General features: G+C 39.4%; 1 protein-coding gene across 1 annotated transcript in view; it reads left to right on the forward strand.

The window, feature by feature from the left end:
- col14a1a (collagen, type XIV, alpha 1a) overlaps positions 1-19,413 on the forward strand; it is a 129,964-nt gene that overhangs the window by 107,486 nt on the left and 3,065 nt on the right. Inside the window, exons 39-47 of the mRNA XM_079275921.1 lie at positions 564-617; positions 6,491-6,544; positions 10,540-10,593; positions 10,722-10,793; positions 13,000-13,035; positions 14,092-14,158; positions 14,335-14,526; positions 16,861-16,938; positions 17,925-18,080. Coding sequence (XP_079132047.1) covers positions 564-617; positions 6,491-6,544; positions 10,540-10,593; positions 10,722-10,793; positions 13,000-13,035; positions 14,092-14,158; positions 14,335-14,526; positions 16,861-16,938; positions 17,925-18,080 — 763 coding nt within the window. The remainder of the gene's footprint in view (positions 1-563; positions 618-6,490; positions 6,545-10,539; positions 10,594-10,721; positions 10,794-12,999; positions 13,036-14,091; positions 14,159-14,334; positions 14,527-16,860; positions 16,939-17,924; positions 18,081-19,413) is intronic.

Consider the following 19,413-nt stretch of genomic DNA (forward strand, 5'->3'; position numbering starts at 1 on the left):
TCTCCCTCTCAAAACAAAAAATTGTGGCTCTAATAATGATGATACACTTTATCGGTATAGTACCGCCCTGCGATAGTAGATAGATGTCCAGGGTGTCGTTTCATTTTTAATACAAAAACTCTCGAGTTTATTCTCTACCAATCGGTGCCGAGGTCTCTGAGTCTATAAATACACCAAAATTTGGAAAATATGGAAAAACAAACACCCTCTCAGTGTTGCTGTGGAGGTTAACAAACACAACACATCTTATTATTATCTTATTACGTCTTATCTCAAATCGAATGGCCTACCACCGACGTCAACATTTAACTTAATGCACTTAAATTACACAGTAAACCCCTTTTAAACTCACTCTATAGAAAACATAGATTGCATAAAATCAAGTTTAATATGACAGTAGAGTACATAGAATGCATTCATATTAAATAGTTAAAAGAGGACTGGGGACTTGTGGTGGCCCATCATCTTATTAAGATAACTGATGTTGGTTTTTCCAGTCCTTCGGCAGCTATCGCTGTGACCATTAGTTCGGCTGAGATGTAATGACTTTGTTTCTTTTACAGGGTGCTGCTGGGGGAAAGGGAGAGAGAGGAGCGATTGGTCCAGCCGGACAAATGGTGAGACAACATTTAACAAAAAAGTACGTGATTGTAAGATTCAGAGGTGAAGTGTGTGTTGGGGCTTGTTGAAATAATTCCCAACATCACAAAGTCATTTTTAACTTTAAACTAAACTTTAAAGGGTACTCAAAGACACTTTACATGGTAAAAACAATGAGACTTGTTGCCCTATAAAGGCATTTCCGTAACTTTTTTAATATATATATATATATATATATATATATATTAGACCAGCCTAACTTACAGGTATTTGTTAACTCTTTGTAAGAGTGCTTATCTCTGTTAATTATTTAGCCATGTAATTGTTGCTCCAAAGGCTTTTTTCATTTGTAATCATTTTTGAGGTGAACAAACCTTAAGTGTAGAAATGTTAAAGCATGCAAGTGCAACTGTTTTCACGGAAATTCTGCATTTCTATGGCAAAATATTTTTATATATAATGAAAAAGATGCCACAAATATGTAGTGCTGCAATTTGGCTTTTTTCCCCCGGCTTTTTTGAAATTACACGCATAAAAACCTAGAAATCAATACACAGCATCCACAACACTTCTGGTTATTGTTGTTTTCTTCAAAATAAAGGGCCACGAAAAAGGTATGTCTTCATCTTAATCCAAATTTAGTGACATGCCGCTATAATATTGTACAGCATAATGTCTGTATTAACGAACAACAGTTTGAATTTGTTGTGCAGTTTTGTGAAAGAGTTAAAGACCAGGAAAGCTAGAGAGAGATGAGGGGGATATGAAGGTTCACTGTGTGTATATGTGTGCGTGTGTGTGCAAGCGTGCATGCTAATGTGTGTGTATATGTGTGTGTGTGTGTGTGTGTGTGTGAAACTGTTTTGTTGCTGACTCACATATGCAAGTCGACACAGACACAGAGCAGCCTAATGGAATCATCGAGATGGGAATAATCATTAACAGCATCTCCATTATTGGGCAGTGAACCAATCGGAGGTAACACTGAATGCATTTAATGGAGTTCTACTGGGAGCCCTGAACATCACCAAGGACAGAGTCAATGTTCAAGTAACTCTGACCAGAAAAACGTACATTTTTTAACGAAGACTCCGTCATTAATTTGTCAGATTATTCTGCCGGATTTTCTTTTATTTCTTTTTATTCCTGTGCCTCTGCCTCGTACTTTTAATGGCCCTGCACACCCTCACAGCTGTTAGTTATTCTGCTTCATTAGAAACCTGCTCAGGTTGAAGTTGGGTAGAGCTCAATGTTCCAATATACATTTTTGTTAAGTTGTCTAACCTTAACAGGTGCAACAAGAGGGTCAACACACACACACACACACACACACACACACACCTGAAAATAAATGTAATGGAGCTAATTGGGTGAAATCCTTTGTGAGAGTGTACCATGGGAGTTTTGGGGTTTGAGTCTGTGCTACTTCAATCCCTCTAGACTGATGAGTTAAACATTAAAAGCATCATTAAAGGTAACACAATAAATTGTCATGATATAAATGATAACACACAGCATAATTCAGCATGCTATTATTGGGCTGACTCAGGCAACACTTTTTGTTAATATCCATTATCCTGATACATTATGTGCTGGGCTGATAGGGGATATCTCTCTCATAAGGCTGTCCTTACCTTTTAACAGCACAAGTGGAATACGCCTTGGGTAGCACAATGCTTCCTGAAAGATCATTTTCCTAATTATGCTCAATCAATTTTACCGTCTCGGCTTTTTACCTCATTTTCACCACATTTTTAACCTCAAAATATCCTTCAGAGTTTAAATCAAGTGTACAAAAGCCGATATTGTGCCACTAAGCTGACTGCTCTCTTATAATTCTCGCACAGTAGATGTCACAAGACATTTATTTAGCTGACTGTTCTCTCTGTGATTTCTTGTTCTTGTTTGAAAGTGGAGAATGTGGGAGCCAACATCCCTCGAAGCTCTACCGGCTCCATCACAGTCGCACTAGATGCTGATGCAGCACTATTTGGTGCAGATCTGTCCTGCAAATACTTTCGCTTTGAGAAGTCACACACAGTATTTATCGAGGTGCATCAGTTAGTGCTGTCCATTGCTGTGTTGTCTGAGGATCACAATAAATTGAATAAGATGGTGGATTCCATTATGGCTATCAGCCCAGATTCACTGGAGGATGTCGCAGAGCATATAGGTGCGAACCAGTCTGACTTAGGGCTCAAGGTTTTCCTGTCATGGATTTTGCAACATCCATTTAGATTATTAGGAAATTTAACATGTGCTCATTTGGTTGGCAATGTTTATGTCAAAGGTTACCACCTACACTCATAGTTAGGAGGTCCCGATCTTTGCATTTGCTGTTTCATGTCTTTATATGCCCTCTGATGAACCGACAACCGTTTCTTTTTTCATGCCTTCTACTCCCACTGCATCCTGGAATAAGCTTCTACAACACTGATCTGTAGGGATAACACATTTCAGAGAACGAGCGGATAAACTAATTTTAAATTCATCACAATCAGATTTAGCTGCAGTCAAGCTCTTCATGTGGAGCTGACGGTGCACAAGTTTTGATTTTGAGAGACAGCTCCTACATGGAGCACTATTATTTTCTTTCCACACCAGAGCACAACTTGTTAAAGTCGCTGCTTCCATCAGCCGATCACGGGTCATGTCAAATTGATACATCGATCTGCCTTCAGAGCACACTACAGACACACACACACACACACACACACACACACACACACACACACACACACACACACACACACACACACACACACACACACACACACACACACACACACACACACACACACACACACACACACACACACAATTCATTTCATCTTGGACTTTAGGATGGTGATCATCCTGTGCAGGGTGTCTTTATTTATGTTTTAGAGTTGTGGCTTTGTACTGGAGTGATCCTGATTCATGACTTAAATTATTCAGGAAATGTGTGTTGAAAGGGTCTTTATTATAAGACAATATGTTACAAAGCTAAATAAAATGTACCGTATTGGACAGATGTCTATTTCAGCACTGATGCAGACTAACAGAGGCAGCTGTAAAGACAGTTTGTTGTTATGCTGATTATGCTGATAGTCATGTGCCTGGTGGTTTTAGTTCGTTCTCTCTGGGTTTTTATCCGTTTTTAATTACTGTTCTTTAGACTGGCTCAGTTTCTTTTGTTGACAGACTTAAGTCGCTGATTGGAAGTCACATTTATAGTTGCTGACTTTTTACCGCGCCTGTTTAATTTTCACAGATTTTATAAGAAAGGAATATGCAATAACCATTTTCATGAGGAGAGAACAACTAGTCTCTGAATCAGCTCACAGAGAACACTTCCTGATGCAGCACTATCTAGTTCTCTCTCTCCGCCTGCATAGTCCTATTAATAAAAGCTGGCAGTGCTGCCCTGTGCCGCACTATGTTTCTGTGTAATAATGTGTTTTGTCAGAGAGAGGAATATGAGTGTGTGTGTGTGTGTGTGTGTCTCAGTGGGGGAATTGTAGCTTCCAGGGCCCTGTTGTAATATATGAGGGACCACAGAGAATATCAAAACCCTAAGACATCAATTACCTCTCTCGCTCTTTCTTTTCCTTTCCCTCTTTCTCCCTCTCTTCAGCTCTCTCTGTTCTCTCTCTCTCGCTCTCTCTCTCTGTCTCTCGCTGCAGAATATACAATGTAACCTTGTCATCAACGTCCTCCACCTCTGTTTCAATTTGACAGTGAAAAATGCAGCTGCAATGAACAGCAAAGAGTGTGCGTTTGTGTTGGTGTGTTTGTCCATCTCACGCATTTTCATTCTGTTCATCAGTGTGTCTTCGAGGAATAGATTGTGTGGCAATAATTTAAATTTGGTCACGTCTAGATCTTTTGCAGATGTATGCAGTTACCCCTCTTAGCCCCCCATTTTACACTTAATCTGTGTGTGCGTGTGTGTTTGCAAAGAGGAAGTGCATTAGTAAGTGCATCAGACAGCCAGCAGTAGACTGGGTAGTGGAGTAACCTTAGCTTCTAGCTGGGTTAGCTTAGCTTTCATCTCTGCTCTCCTGCCTCTCCTCCTTGGGGCAGTTTGGTGGCGTTTGGTCCGACGGGTCAGTCTGGTTCTTCGGCTGTGGGTGGTGATTGTGTCAAAGACGGCTGCACCTCAATACATTGAAACAAGGCTAAATTACTATAGTTTTCTATAGTACTGATACATTTTAGTTAATAGACTAAATCTAAATTTGTTGAAAAAAATTACAAACCAGTGAGTGAGCAGCACCGTACTGATCGCTCACTCCTTTGGCCTCGTTGCTCATGTTATTCTTAAGTCCTGCCCTTGAGGCTCTGATAAGTGTGTGTGTGTGTGTGTGTGTGTGTGTGTACCTTTTATCCTGGCATGCCAATTGCACTTTATTTTAACCTTGCCATTTAGCAGTACATACACACTTAATGCATTCATTAGCAGTTGTAACTCCTTATGAGTCCTTATGAGTTATGAATGAAATATAATTACATACATTAACAAATCTTGCACAGTTTTACTTTATAAAGCAGTTATCAACTGTTATAATAATTAGAATATATACAATAAGAATTCTTAGTAGTTCATATTTATTACAACTGATCATTATGAATGAATGAATGAATGAAATTTATTTATAGAGCGCTTTTCACAGACGTGACATCACAAAGTGCTTAACAGCAGAAATTTAAAAAACATAAAAAACCACAATGTGACCCTAGGGTCAATAAATTACATACACAGAATAAAATAAAATAAGATAATAAAAATGAAGTTAAGGATGCTTCAAAGGCAGGAGAAGTTATAGTTGAAAATTACATGAATAAATATAATTAATAAAAACGACATTATAGCGTGGTATACTGTAAATATGTATTGATTGTTTGTGGACTGCCTGTAAATGCTCAGTAGTGGGTTCTAGGGGTTAACAAGTGCAACCAAAAACCTTCTTATCCTTTTTATCAGGTCGTTTTAGTGAGTAATTGATTCTTTAAAGTTGGTATTTTCCTAAAACAAGTGAAAAATCTGTCAGTGCAGTCAGAATACATCAACGAGTTTGCTGTGCATATTCACTTTTTTCAGGTAGTTTCTAAATCAAGTAAAAACAAATTGTATTATTCTTTGTTTACAGACGCAGATTGCTATGAATTCAATATGGTTGCAGTGGCTTATACTTCCCTGCTCTGTGTATGTGTGTTAAAGTCTGTGGATACATGGGTGAAAGTGGCGGAGAGACACTATTGCGGATGTCTTGGGAGAACGTGCATCATCCGACATCTAAACAACGGCTCATCATTAGTCATAACTGGCCTGTCCTCTGCGACCCCTGCCTGGAATTTGTAGGACCTTTTAGAGTGTTAACTGTCTTGTTTCATGAGCCCTCCGCCACTAATACCGAAGTGCAGCGATAAATCACCTCAACACTTCATCCATGACTGTATTTTGGAATCGGCTGTGTGCATTGACCTGCAGAGAGGTGGATGAAGGAGAAATGGGACAGGAGATGGAGCAGCAGGGTGGCCTGCTGATAGAGAGATCGTGCTGTACCCAGAGGGTTAGAGGCCGGTTATTCCACAAATCACATTTATGACCACTGCTGTCAAAGCATCGTTGTGCAAGACGGCACACCCTTATCTGTTTTGACCGTTGGTTGTGTAGATGCATTTAAAGTCATTCCTTTTTATGCTGTATGGAATTTGGCAGATACCTTGTAAAAATGACTATTCTGATCTAAAGGAAAAGTGTACATTTATTATTAATTTATCACACAAACTTCACATTTGCATTTTAAAGCTACTTTTCTTAGTTTTATACTGTCACTAAATGTCCAGTGTCCCACAGGCAGTGTTGTGAAAGTGATTCAAACCTGCTCGTTTGTGTTTTGATTAGGGTGTTCCTGGAAGCTCGGGCTCCCCTGGTAGAGACGGCCCCCCGGGAGCAAGGGTAAGACAATACACTGACATCACCTCTGTTGGTTACCGATACACAGTGTGGTTCTTGGAAATGTACAATATAGTACAGTGATGCATAGGGCTACTCTACTGCAGTAATTACTTACGTATATTGTCTACATCTCTATATACTATATAGCGTTGTAGATATGTATTTTTATTTAGTTTTGAGTTAAATGTGTTTGAGTTACAAATTAAATACAAGATAATTGGTTTGTATGATGATAAAGCCATGTCTTTCTGCGAATACCATCATTACTAGTTGAAGGGGGTGCTCTAAGATATGAAAAAAGGACATTTGAATATGGTTTTGAGAAAAGGCATGTAGGCATAGCAATACATGACAACTTAGAGTTTTCTATTCTTTCCATTCAGACCTTTCGAAAAACAAAAAAGAGCAATCACAAAGAGATAAAAGTGTTTTTTAACATTGTTTTTCAAGTTGTGTTTGTACTTGCTGTGTACAGTATCTAAATGTTCAACGTCTCTTCATAGAACCGTACACGTCATACCCCAGTTGAAGAAAACAATAAAGTAACAATATAGTAGCTGTGGTTGACAGAGGAATCGGGCCTCATAATACCCACCTGGGCTGTAAATACCAAAACAGTAACGCAGCCAGACCGTAATGTGTCGGCAAGCAGAAAGAAGAGGTTTTATCCAAACACATAATATGATAACAGAAAGGTTTTGTCTTGGCCTCGTTCCTGGCGAGGTGAAAGACTCCACACATAATCCATCAGCTGTCACTTTGTTGGCTGACAGGGGTCCACACAGTCATCCCCTCAGTGGTAGTTTTCAGGCATGTCTTGTGGTTTCCTTCAGGACAATTGTCTGTTAACTGGGGTTTCTTTTCCTGATGCCAGATAGATTTGGAGTTCATGACCTTTCAGCAAGAAAAGCCAGGACCAGTGTTTAGGATTTAGGTTGGTATATTTGCAGAAATGTAAAATGTTATTCTTAACTATGCATGTTGCAAAGCCGTAATTCTACAGTTGCCCAAAACAGACAAACCAAGCACCGGCTCTAGAGAGCTGTCAACGTTTTTTACGTTACCTGAAGGCCATTGTACTTTTCCGTCATGCCTGTGAAACTGCAGTAATATTAGCCTCCGAGTGCAAAACCGTGGTTCTGCCAACCGCCGTCTGAGTTTAGTCGTTGCTAAAGAAGGGTCGACGAAGGTCTTGAAAGAAACCATGGCGTTACCTCGGTTTTGCGCTCAGCTGCTCATGTTACCATAGTCTTGGAAAGGGAAGGGGTATTCAGTTGGTTGCAATCTGCAACCTTACTGCTAGATGACATTTCATCATACACACTGGACCTTTAACTCACAATCTGTTTTTGGTTTGCCACGAACAGCCATAAAAGTTGCATTGATTATTACTTTTCTACTATTGTTTTAATCAGCAGTGTGCGAGAGATTTCTGAAGATTTGATTACGAGGTTACCTGACTATAGCTTGTAGACATATGGAGCAAGGTTTTGTCTGCACACATCACATGTGAAGCATTGCAGTTTTGATGATATGTAATGATATCTGAATATTACCATATTTTACAAACAAATGCATTATTATCAAAGTGTGTGTCTCCGTAATATATAGTTCCTGTTCTGGATACTAGAGATATTTAAAGAACACTGCATTGGATTTACAAGGTACAGTCTTTGATCAAATCAAGTGGTTAGTGAGCCCATTTTCAAGTTACAACGTATAAGGATTTGAATGAAAGAATATTTATCGAGAATATTATTTGATAAATATTCACAGCTTGACTCTTTTATGGTACGATTAACAAAGACCAAAGAGTTCAGTCCGCAATCTTTAGAGGTACCACCCTACACTGAACAGACAAAACACGGCAAAACACCCACACTCACAGAATACAGCACATGTAATCATGTGAAATTACTAATCAGGGAGCAATTTTGGCTGCTTTATATTTGGAGATAAACTCCCTTTGTCGCACTGATTATGGCAGGGCTCCCACATCCATATTTCTTAAAAATGCTACATATCTATTTGTGATTGTTGAGACTTCAAGTGGTGGGTATGTTTGTCATACCACAGAGAGATAATTATGATTTTGTTTCCATAGGACATTTCAAATCAGTGTTTTTATTGTTGCAGCATCACAATCTGATGTTTCCAGCACCACGCTCAGGCTGAATTCTCTCTAAATGTTTCTTTCAGTGGATGCATTGAAAGCAGTAGAGAAGGGGACGCAGTGAATACTGATAACAATCAATTCACAAGAGGTCATCAATGCAGCAGCCATTTCTGTTGTCACTATTCTTTTGACAGCGATATAGAAAGTACTGAACAGCTTTTGAAAATGAATTAATTCACAATGCTTGTGCTGCCTAGTCTGTATCATCCAATGTGTACAAAGCAGAACGGCAAAAGCAGATAGCCCTTCATTGACTAAAACTTAGCAGCATCGCACTAGTCCACCGGGCATAAACACTGCACTGAACATTTAGTAAGGTGTATAGAAGCCAAAAGAAGTCTGGCAAAGACTTTACTGCAGCAGCCAGTTCATTTGAAACAACAGTAACCGTCTCGTGGGTACTTTATTTGTCCATATCACAGTGAAATGGATAACTGAAAGCTATAAATCTTTAGGCACCCCCAAGATACATGCTCATAAAAAAGTGCTGACACCCCTGTCATAACTCCCAACTTTATTATTTAAGATATACTCGCCAAAATTGTACTTGTGCGTCTAAGTTTACCTAAGAAGAAATAGAATAATCCTGTTAACACAGACAGAACCTGCCCTTTGTTGGTGGGTATTCCAGTATGTACATAAAAATATGTATCGGTAGCTTTCCTGTACACCATAAACCTGTTGCAGTTGGGATATTACAGAAATTATACATTTGCTTGAACCTGGCTTCCTGTGAGAGAAGGCTGGAGGCTGAATTTCTTATATGAATATTAGAAAAAGAAAAGGTTGAATGTTTGGATTATGATATATATATTATATATATATATATATATTATGATATTCCCAGTAATGGGAATGTGCACAGTTTAACAGCAGGCTGACTCTCATCCCAATGTATCATGTAATGTTTCTTTGCTTCACAGTGGACAATTTTGTAACCTTTTTTGGTTTGAAATTATGACTATTTCTATTCCAGATGTGCCTCTGCTCAATTTAAAAGTGATTCAAAGTCGTTGAAGAGACACGAAGAGACTTGAATATTGGGAGGAGCTGAGGGCCAGGGCCAGTGTCCATGTTGAAAGGGCATCAGACTCAATGTGTGACCGCAAAGTAACTTCAGACATCCAAGCTAAAATGAAAGGATTAACTGAACCCAAGGTTAAGCTGTTTTCCAGGACAATCTGAAAATGTGTTTTCCTAACACTAAATTTGTTCAGTTTAAATGGCCTATAAATATCGAGGTAGATCAAAGCCATCATCATGTTATTATATATCGTGTTATTATATGTGATACCTTAACAAAACCAGACTAAATACAGGATTGTCATCCAGTTGGTATGAATGTGCTTCTAAAGTTAAAGCTCCAGTTTCATATCCACGTGTTCTCCTCAAACCACAGCATCATGGGGAAGACATTAAATGGCGCAGATGGTTTTAAACACCTGGAGGAAACTATAATACAAACTGTGAATAACTCAACAGTCTTATTGTGAAAAAGCCAACAGTCAGGAAGAATGCCCCTGTGTTCTCTACAAACTGTCTAAAAGCAAAACCAAATATAAATGTTTGATTGGAGCCATTTTTTGGCAGACCTGGAGTTTGGACGTCAGACGATGCAGTAGCAGATGTAACAGCTACTGAGTTTGGTGGCCATCAGTTGCCTGGATGTTAATTGTATTAGAAAATAACAGTCTTGCTGTCGGTTTAGTCTGGAGACTCGCAGGCCATTTAGAAAGGGCTTGTGCGAAACAAAGTTCAACCTACATTCATGAAAGTACAGCGAACGTTTTGATATACTCAGCGTTTTTTGGTCTCACAGGGTCTGCCGGGTAATAATGGACCACAGGGAAGACAAGGGCCTACTGGACCTGTTGTAAGTGTCTATTTTCTGATTATTCTCAGCATCAGATCACCGTGATACATGGGCCCGACTGAAACTTTTGCTTCCTGTGACCTTCCTTCTTCTCCGTCTCTTTCATGTACTGCCTGTCTTTCTCTCAGGGAGGCCCAGGAGGACCAGGAGCTCTAGGACCTGCTGGGTCAGCAGGGCTTCAAGGAGATCAAGGACTTCCTGTGAGTGAAAACTATTGTTTTATTTTGTTAAGAATGATGTGAAAAAAAACCTCTGACACTGAACTTTCTTCTGGACACAGGATCTCTCTTGAAATGCCTGTGAAAAGTCCACTTGATAGAGTTTGACATAACGTGTTTTCCTCCCACCATGTCTCCCTAACTTTACAGGAGAACAATAATCTCACAGCTGAATCACAAAGTTACAGATTTGTTTGAATTTGAATAACATTGTGGTTCGATTCCAATGCAAGGAGCTCACACAGATTGTTTATTCTTCTCCTATTTGTCCGTTTTTTCTATCTTGACTGGAAAGAGGTTTTTGGACACAGTCCACATTATAACACATGTATCATTTAGTCAGAAATTAATATTACCAATAAAACGTATTTCTTTACAACATCAAAGAGACAAATCCGATTGAATAATAATTAATCTTTTGAAAATCAAAATATGAAGGTTCACCTTTGATTCTAAATGTATAGTAAGTCAGTTTGTTAAGACAGACAAAATAATGTGTCAGAGAAGGATGCAGTGGAGAAGATGTTGGGTTCCAAACTTTGTAATGCCGACAGAAACAGATGATACTGTGATGCTGGTGACAGCTAATCTGGTCTTGGGTCAGCTCTGCAGGCCAGAAGCAAAGTTTGGCTCAGAGAGGCAGAGCTATAAATCACATACAGAAACTCTCGCTCCCTTGACACACACACACACACACACACACACACAAAAAAAAAATGGGAGGGATCACATCTGCCTCATCTCTAAGATGTAGAAGACACAGACACCCCTATGAATGTATGAACATGCAACAAACAAACACAGATACAAAAAAGAAAATCAGATCTCGCTTTCCTGAGAAATAATCGAAATAAATAAAAGAAAGTTTCAAAATTCACCTCAACATTAAATTGCTGATTCAGTCCTCTTTCTGCCCCCTGTAACCCTTCTCCGGCTTTCTGCTGCAAGATTATATTTTGCTCTGAAACAAATGTTTCCTGTCTGAAATAGCAGCCATGAAAATCAGCAGGGAAGTTTTTGCATTTTCTTTCATCGTGATGTAACTGACCTTAAGACGTGGAAATCATTCCAAGTCGTTTTGTTGAGGTGGACACAAAAGTGCCACACATCTGTCCGACTGCTATGACCAATTCACGAAAGGACAGTGGATTTTTTAAATTTATTTACATTGCTTGACTTGGTTGCAATCCAACTTATGTTTGCCATTTACAACAAAACAAACAACAATCTTCTTGGGATCAGTCCATACTGAGGAGCTGTGCAAGAGGAAAGTCTTCTTAAAATGACTTCCCTCTGCGGATGAATTATAAAACATTTTGAGTGAAAAAACATTGACTCTGTACTTTGGACAGATTCTGCAAATACACGGCACAACAGGAAGATAGTTTTGATAAAATAATAAAATAAATCAGATTTTCCTGTCTTTTTCACACTCTGATCCAAACTTTGGCTCCCACACAGTTTGCTTTGGGTTTCCCATGTCACACGGACAAGACAGTAGACATTTATATGTCCAGGAAGACTCAGACAGACACACAGAGGAGGTCCAGAACACTTTTAGTGTGGCGACCTGCACTCCAACGCCTGTGTCAAATGTTGGCAAAGGCTTTCGATCATCTGCAATATAGTGTGCACTCTCTCTATGATATGCCAAGCCGGCACACACCGTTTCTCTATCCATCAACCCGCTCAACACACAGCCAGTCAGTCGGTGGTCAAGGACATGTTTCCCCCAAGATAAACAAGCTTGTATTCAAAAGCTGTAACAACATCAAACTGATATGTATCATATCTGTGTCTTTTATTTGCCTCGGGATCACAATGCGTTACACTGTGATATGCATTGACTGGCTTCATGTGCTTGGCAGGTTTTTGTGTGTTGTGATCAGATATGCATCTGTGTGTTTTACAGTGTTGGCAGTAGCAGAAAAGAATCTCATCCAAGCCAAAGGATTGCACTCTGTTTGTGGGCACGCATGCTTTGGGGCTTATGTGTATGTTGTCTTTCGGACACAAAGAACCTCGACACAAATTTAAATGCATTTAGTTATTCCAGCTGTTAGATCAGAGAAGAAACAAGCGTGTGTTTATGTGTGAGATGATAAGGCGTAGAGAAAAGGAGAGAGACTATTTCTGAGTACACATCCCAGTCACATGTTAATTCTCCTCCTGTGCTTCTGTGTTCCAGGGTCCTGCTGGTACCAAAGGTGATAAGGGAGAAAGAGTAAGTCATTCCACTTGCACACTTCAACCACAGTTTAGAGCAAATCATTTGTTTACTGCTCCATTGTACAGTGGAAAATTGTTATTTTGCTGAAGTAAAACTCAGACTATTACTCACAAATACTTCACACCCTTGTTTTGAAGAAACCAAATGATGCTCCAGTACACATTCCCTGTTACTGGTTTGTCTTTTGTGCCAAAATTCACTTGATTTCTCTTTTTCACTCCCTCAACCTCGTTTAGAGCAAACCAAATTAAATCAGTGCTCATGGTTCAAATTTGCAGCTGAGCTGGGTCTGTATTTCTGCTGACGCAGCAGCCAGGCCATCACCGCAGAGGGCTTTAGAGAAATGCAACTTCAATTGAACCTGTAATTCCTGTTTCTGCCCCATTTTATCAACTGTTTGGGACATTCGTACCTCGCTGCGGTCAATTTTTGAAAGGCTTAAAAAACACATGATTTTGTGAGGTTGCAGAGTTTCATTAGACCCTCCTCTTGCCTCCTAAAAGCCCAAGGAAAGCTCCTCCAGAGCCACAGAAGATGTTATTCAACAGTTTTCATGGGTTGTGTGTCGTGGTCCTTGTGACAAGTAAACTGAACTTTGAGGTTAGGATGAAAAAACTATCAGTTACAACTTAAGTCCAACAGTTAGAAAACTTTTTAAAGTCATGAACTCAATACCATCTCTAGTTTCAGGTCACGATAGAAGAACATTTGAATGTTAAGTAAGGCTCTTCATACAACAAGTTAAGTCTCCAATAAACTGACTCATGTCCGATTTCACAGCCACTTGTTCTAGCTGTCAACTAAAATAAAAACAAAGTACTTAAATACTTATATACCTTGCTGTCATAGGTGAGCTATCTGTTTTGGTCAATATCAATATAAGGGGCATCAGAATGTGGAAGTTACAAACATTAAAACACCCATCCACCAATGTATTAACCACTGGTCTGAGTGTTTATGTAACTGTGGTTGCTCAAATTGAAAAGTGGGATCAGTCTATTGTGTGGTTGTATAATATCAGACCGTGAGAGCTCCATATTTGTTCTTCAGGGTGATGTGCAAACCCAAGCAGCTGTGCGTGCCATCGCACGACAAGTGTGTGAGCAGCTCATCCAGAGTGAGTAATCGGGGATATTTACACATAACACCAGCGTGTTATGAAGTACAAATTCCCTGCTGAAATTGTTTCGTCTCACCTGTGGTCAAAACTTCATGATGAATAAACAACTGGAAACAATTCAAAAAGCGAATTCTAAATCATTTCGAATCATTCTCCTCCTCTACCTCCTGCAGGCCACTTGTCTCGCTATGACTCCATCCTGAACCAGATCCCCGTCCAGTCAGCAGTGTCAGTCCGAGCAGTACCCGGACCACCCGGAGAGCCAGGTAGGAGAGGCCTCCCAGGAGCTCAGGGAGAGCAAGGGCCATCTGGTAGGCCAGGCTTCCCCGGCACCAGCGGCCAGAACGGTCGACCGGGAGAGAGAGGTGAGAGAGGAAGATATTCAAGGATGTGTCTACGAGTAAAGACAGTTATTTACAGGATGCATAACGCATGTCGAGAGAAAGACGGGCAGAGGAAAAGTATACATGGTCATTTCCAAACGTATATCTCTTATTCTCTCATAAATATACAGACTGATTACACGCCATCATCAGTCCTTCACTGTAGTGTCTAGACACTCTGACTGCATGCTATTGTTTATGCAAGCATTGAAGTGTTTATTAGACTGCTCTTGCTGCAGTGAGCAGGTTATAGTCTGATCTGAACTCATAATAGTCAACTGGAAAATAATACGACATAAAGTATGATTTACTAAAACACTGTCTATATGGACACTTTGGCTTCTCTTTTATTGAATGTTTCATGTCTTTTGGGGTAGAACAGCATTTAGTACAGAGCTGACAGGAAATGAGGGGAACCGTTACTGTCTAAGAGGCTGTGAAGCTTGAGTGAAGACAACATAATGATTCCATTGGTACCAACCATGTCATGTTAGCTTGTCGGGATGGGGACTGAAAGTTTGGTTAAATTTGGGCGAGGGAAAACTCACAGGGGTCCCTTGACCTTTCCCATCAATGAAAATGGGTTCAATTTAAAGTCATGCCCACTTTATGCTAATCCCAGGCAGTTTCGTGCAAAAAACATGCTGTTTCTGCATATATGCTGTACCATGCTGTATTTGAATATGACTGGAAAGCTTAGACTCGTTTGGATCCAATGAGCCCAACGTTATTCATGTGTGATGACGTTAGTCCCCACAGCAGCCATTTCACAGAGTGAGATCATTTTTTAAACTTGACATCCCCAAATAAAATGACCCGTTGTGACCTCTAAGATAATCACAGCCTCATTAAACTTTACTACCTCAAACATTCAGAGAATGTAGCTGTCAAGTGTTGATTGTAAAAATAACAGTTATTTTTTCATATAGGGTTATTGACAATAAGAGTGTTTCTGAGCAGTGTCCAGAACAGAAGTGCTAGCCAACAAATCCGCCAAAATCCAAATTTTTGATTATTTTTTATCATTTCCCAAGTTTTTAATTTAAATTTAGCACCAAATCTGTGTAACAAACAGTATCAACCCAACAGGTGGTGCAACAACGCATGCAACATAAAGAGCATGGTATCATATTCTTCCATCATGATGTTTGTGGGCTGGCCTGCTCTCTACTCCCAGTCAGGGTCAGAGCTCTGCAAGGTTCAGTCCAGGCCAGAAGGCAGTAACTCCGATATCCATGACGTAATTCGCCAGCCACTAGTCTCTACTGCAGAAACAGCTTTTATGAGGCTCAGTCTTCATCACTAAAACATGCAACCCACACTAAAAACCCTCATACCGAATGAGCCTGCACACACGGAGGGTTAGGAAAGCTGAGAGCAGATGTTAGGAAACGTCCAGCATGGTTACCTCCCCTTTAGAAGTTCAGACCTTTGATTCTACCCAATAACATTTACGATCTGCAGCCACCACACACACATACTCTGGTTTCAGTTCAGCTTATAAAAAAATAGTCGGCCAAATATTATAAAAGACGTATAGCAGGCTTAAGAACAGTAGACATGTTGTTATTAAATCAGATAATTCCAGAATGAGGAAGAAAGCTGTGATCAGGCTGAACAGATGAAACCATGTATAGTCCCCATACAATATTGTCCTGAATATAGAGACACTATATGGGTCAGTTAGTGGCCATTGTAGAGAAAACATTATGAGACGAGTGTAGAGAATATGTTTTATTTGCGGTAATGTAAAATGTTTTCTCTTGAGCCCCACTGTGCTTACTCCCTCTTTACCGATGCAGTTGATTAAGGTGGTCATAAAATCAGCATTAAATGAAATCTGCAGATCATCAGCTTTGTATGGTTCTCTAATGTCAGAGTGCATCCATCCGGTCTATACAGCTGCACCGCTGGACAGCAGCGCAGAGCCAAGTCTGAGTTTATCATACATTTTATTAGACCGACCTTCCACGCATAATTTGTCCGGCACATTTCTCACAAAATTTGAAATGTAATACTGATGTTGGGATAGAAAGTGGTGAAATACTTTTCCTAATTAAAATGAACAAGTTTTTTCTTCAGTGAATGTGTTCAGTAAACATACCAACAACACCCTACTATTGATGCCAAAATGCAGACGCATTAACAGCAAAATGAACAAAAGGGTTTGTGATCACTCCTGTAATCTTCAGAAATGCATTATATGTTATAAGCTTATTATAATCTATAACTATAGCTGTCAGCTAAATGTAGTGGAGTAGAAAGTTTGTAATGTGTATTTTCTTGACACACGTTAAACTCTTTGTGTGTTTGCAGGTCTTTTGGGAGCGAAGGGAGAGAGAGGGAGTCCAGGAGTTGGAAGTCAGGGACCTCGAGGACAATCCGGACCTCCAGGTAAGACACTGACAAACCTACACACAGCTCTGAGCATGCTCAATAAGCTAAACCAACTGAATCCTTCTTGTCTTTTTGCTCAAATATTATTTGGAGACGCTGTAGCTGCTTCAAAATTAGATTTAACTTCATTCTGAACATTTCTTTGTGGTGTTTCCCCGACTGCGACCAAGCGGGCGCTGCCATATAGGAATGTTTTCCATTGTGTTCACATGTTTCAAATATTGAAACGATATAATTGTACAGATACTCGATGTGTTTTGGATCTGCGTTACTCTCTGTTAAATCGCTGTCTGAGAAAAGAATGCAGACGTCTTGGAGCGTGAATATATAATGTGCTGTATTGATTTCCCTGTGTAAAGTTTGGGCTTTGTATTATGGAAATATCTCCGGGATGGGATTTACTGTTCACTGTTGTGCGATCAATGCTCACAGAACAAGCTGACAAAACTACCCGGAAACTTTTCTATTATCAGATAACTTCAATATATGAAAAAGGAAATCTTGTCTGAGAGAAATAGGGCAAAGCTCTCTATCTCCGTCTCTTCCCTGTGCTCTTCTGAAATAGTTGTGGGACGACAATTTTAGCTCTGGGCAAATGAAACCCTCCTAAAAATATTGATTTCATATTTCCGCTAACTGCTGAAGTGAGTCCTGATGGAGCACTTTCTCTTGTGTAAACAGAAAACTGAAGCCTCTGGCTAAAAACTGTGTTATTCCCGCTTCTGCCCTCAGGACATTAACTATTATCTCCCTCATCCAGAAATGACAATCATGTCTTTTCTGCCATGTTGTCACAGCGGCAGAGAGAGGGATGTAGAGGAGATTGAAGAGGTGATAGTACAGTGACAGGCACATTTTCTGTTCATTTTCTTTCCCTCTTCTCACCAGGCGTCACACTGGCGGAGTTGTTTTAATGAATGTTACTTGATGACTGACTTAATGTATTCGGCCATCTTTAACACAAGCTTTTCCTCCATCCTCAGGCCTGCCAGGTGAAGGACGGACGGGCAGCCAGGGCCCCCCTGGTCGGCCTGGTAATCCGGGGACACCGGGGAGGTCAGGGAATCCAGGGTCCACAGGACCAGCGGGCCCGCCGGGATACTGTGACCAGAACTCCTGCCAGGGGTACAACGTCGGAGGTAAACACTTTATTTGAACCCCCTTTATTTAGCATTCATAAGCAGTAAACATCTGTTGAATAAATTGATGATAAAACACGATAATATAGTCGTGATATGACGACACTTTGTTTGTTATATCGCAGTACCATCATAAAAAGTCAAAGTTTAATATGTTGACAAACGTAATAGTAGTCATAGTTTAGTGTGTGAAAAAAATCACAATATATGATGTTGAAAAAATGTCATAAAACGTCATATGTTCAAATAAATTCTTGGTATAGTATGTCGAAAAAACATTAAGAAGTCATATTATAGTATGTGCAAAAAGTAGAAAAAAGGCCATAGTATAAACTGTCAAAACATAGTATATATATATATAGTATAGCATGTCGCAAAAAGTCATAGTATAGTGTGACCAATACGTAATAAAAAGCTATCAAATATTATGTTGAAAGTCATATGTCACAAAACAGCTCATGGAAAAGTCGTATAGTGTGACTATCATTTTTTATTTAGAAAAAAGTAATTGAAACAAGTCTTAGTGTAGAAAAAATCATAACAAATAGTATAGTATGCAATCAAAAGTCATAGCACAGTAGGTTGAAAAAAAGTCGATCCTCAGGTAAACACCTTAGCTCTGTCAGCATTTTCGCCGTAGTTTGCACTGTTAGCTATGAGTTCCGTCGACATGTTCAGAGCCATTGAGAGGCAATCGATATGCTCCCAATCTCGAATCTTGGACCTTTACAATGTCACTAAAAAGTCAGAGCATAGTTTGACCCCAGAAAATCATTCAAATGTCATAGCATAGTATAAAACAAAAAATGTAATAAAGAGTATGTTATGATATCTTGCAAGTACAGTATAATATATTGCAAAAATGTGATCAAAATATTAATTCAAAAGGTCATAAAAAGGTCCTAGAAATGCATAATAAATAATTGGTCACAAATATTATCTTAAATAAGTCAGTTTGCAAAATATGTCATATTATATAAAACATGTCACAAAAATGTCATTTAAAAAGTCACACCAGACTAACACCTTTTGATTCCCATAAGAGTGTGTACTCTCACTCCCCAATTGGACGAATTGGTGTATCGCTGTGACCAACATACAGCGAAACACAAATGTCACAAAATATGTAAACAAAATTTAAAAGTCATACTATTCATATTAGTCATAAGAAATGTTAAAGAACAGTACTTTACATGTATGTGATGAATTAGTGGTATGGACACTATAAATCCACATCCATGCATATCATTTGCGTGTAATTAAAGCTGTTCTAGTACTGGTTGGTTGATATAATAGTAACTGTTGAATATTATTATATCTCCTTCATGTCAGA

Source organism: Melanostigma gelatinosum (assembly GCF_949748355.1).
Source record: "Melanostigma gelatinosum genome assembly, chromosome: 9".
In the NCBI taxonomy this organism is placed as follows: domain Eukaryota; kingdom Metazoa; phylum Chordata; class Actinopteri; order Perciformes; family Zoarcidae; genus Melanostigma; species Melanostigma gelatinosum.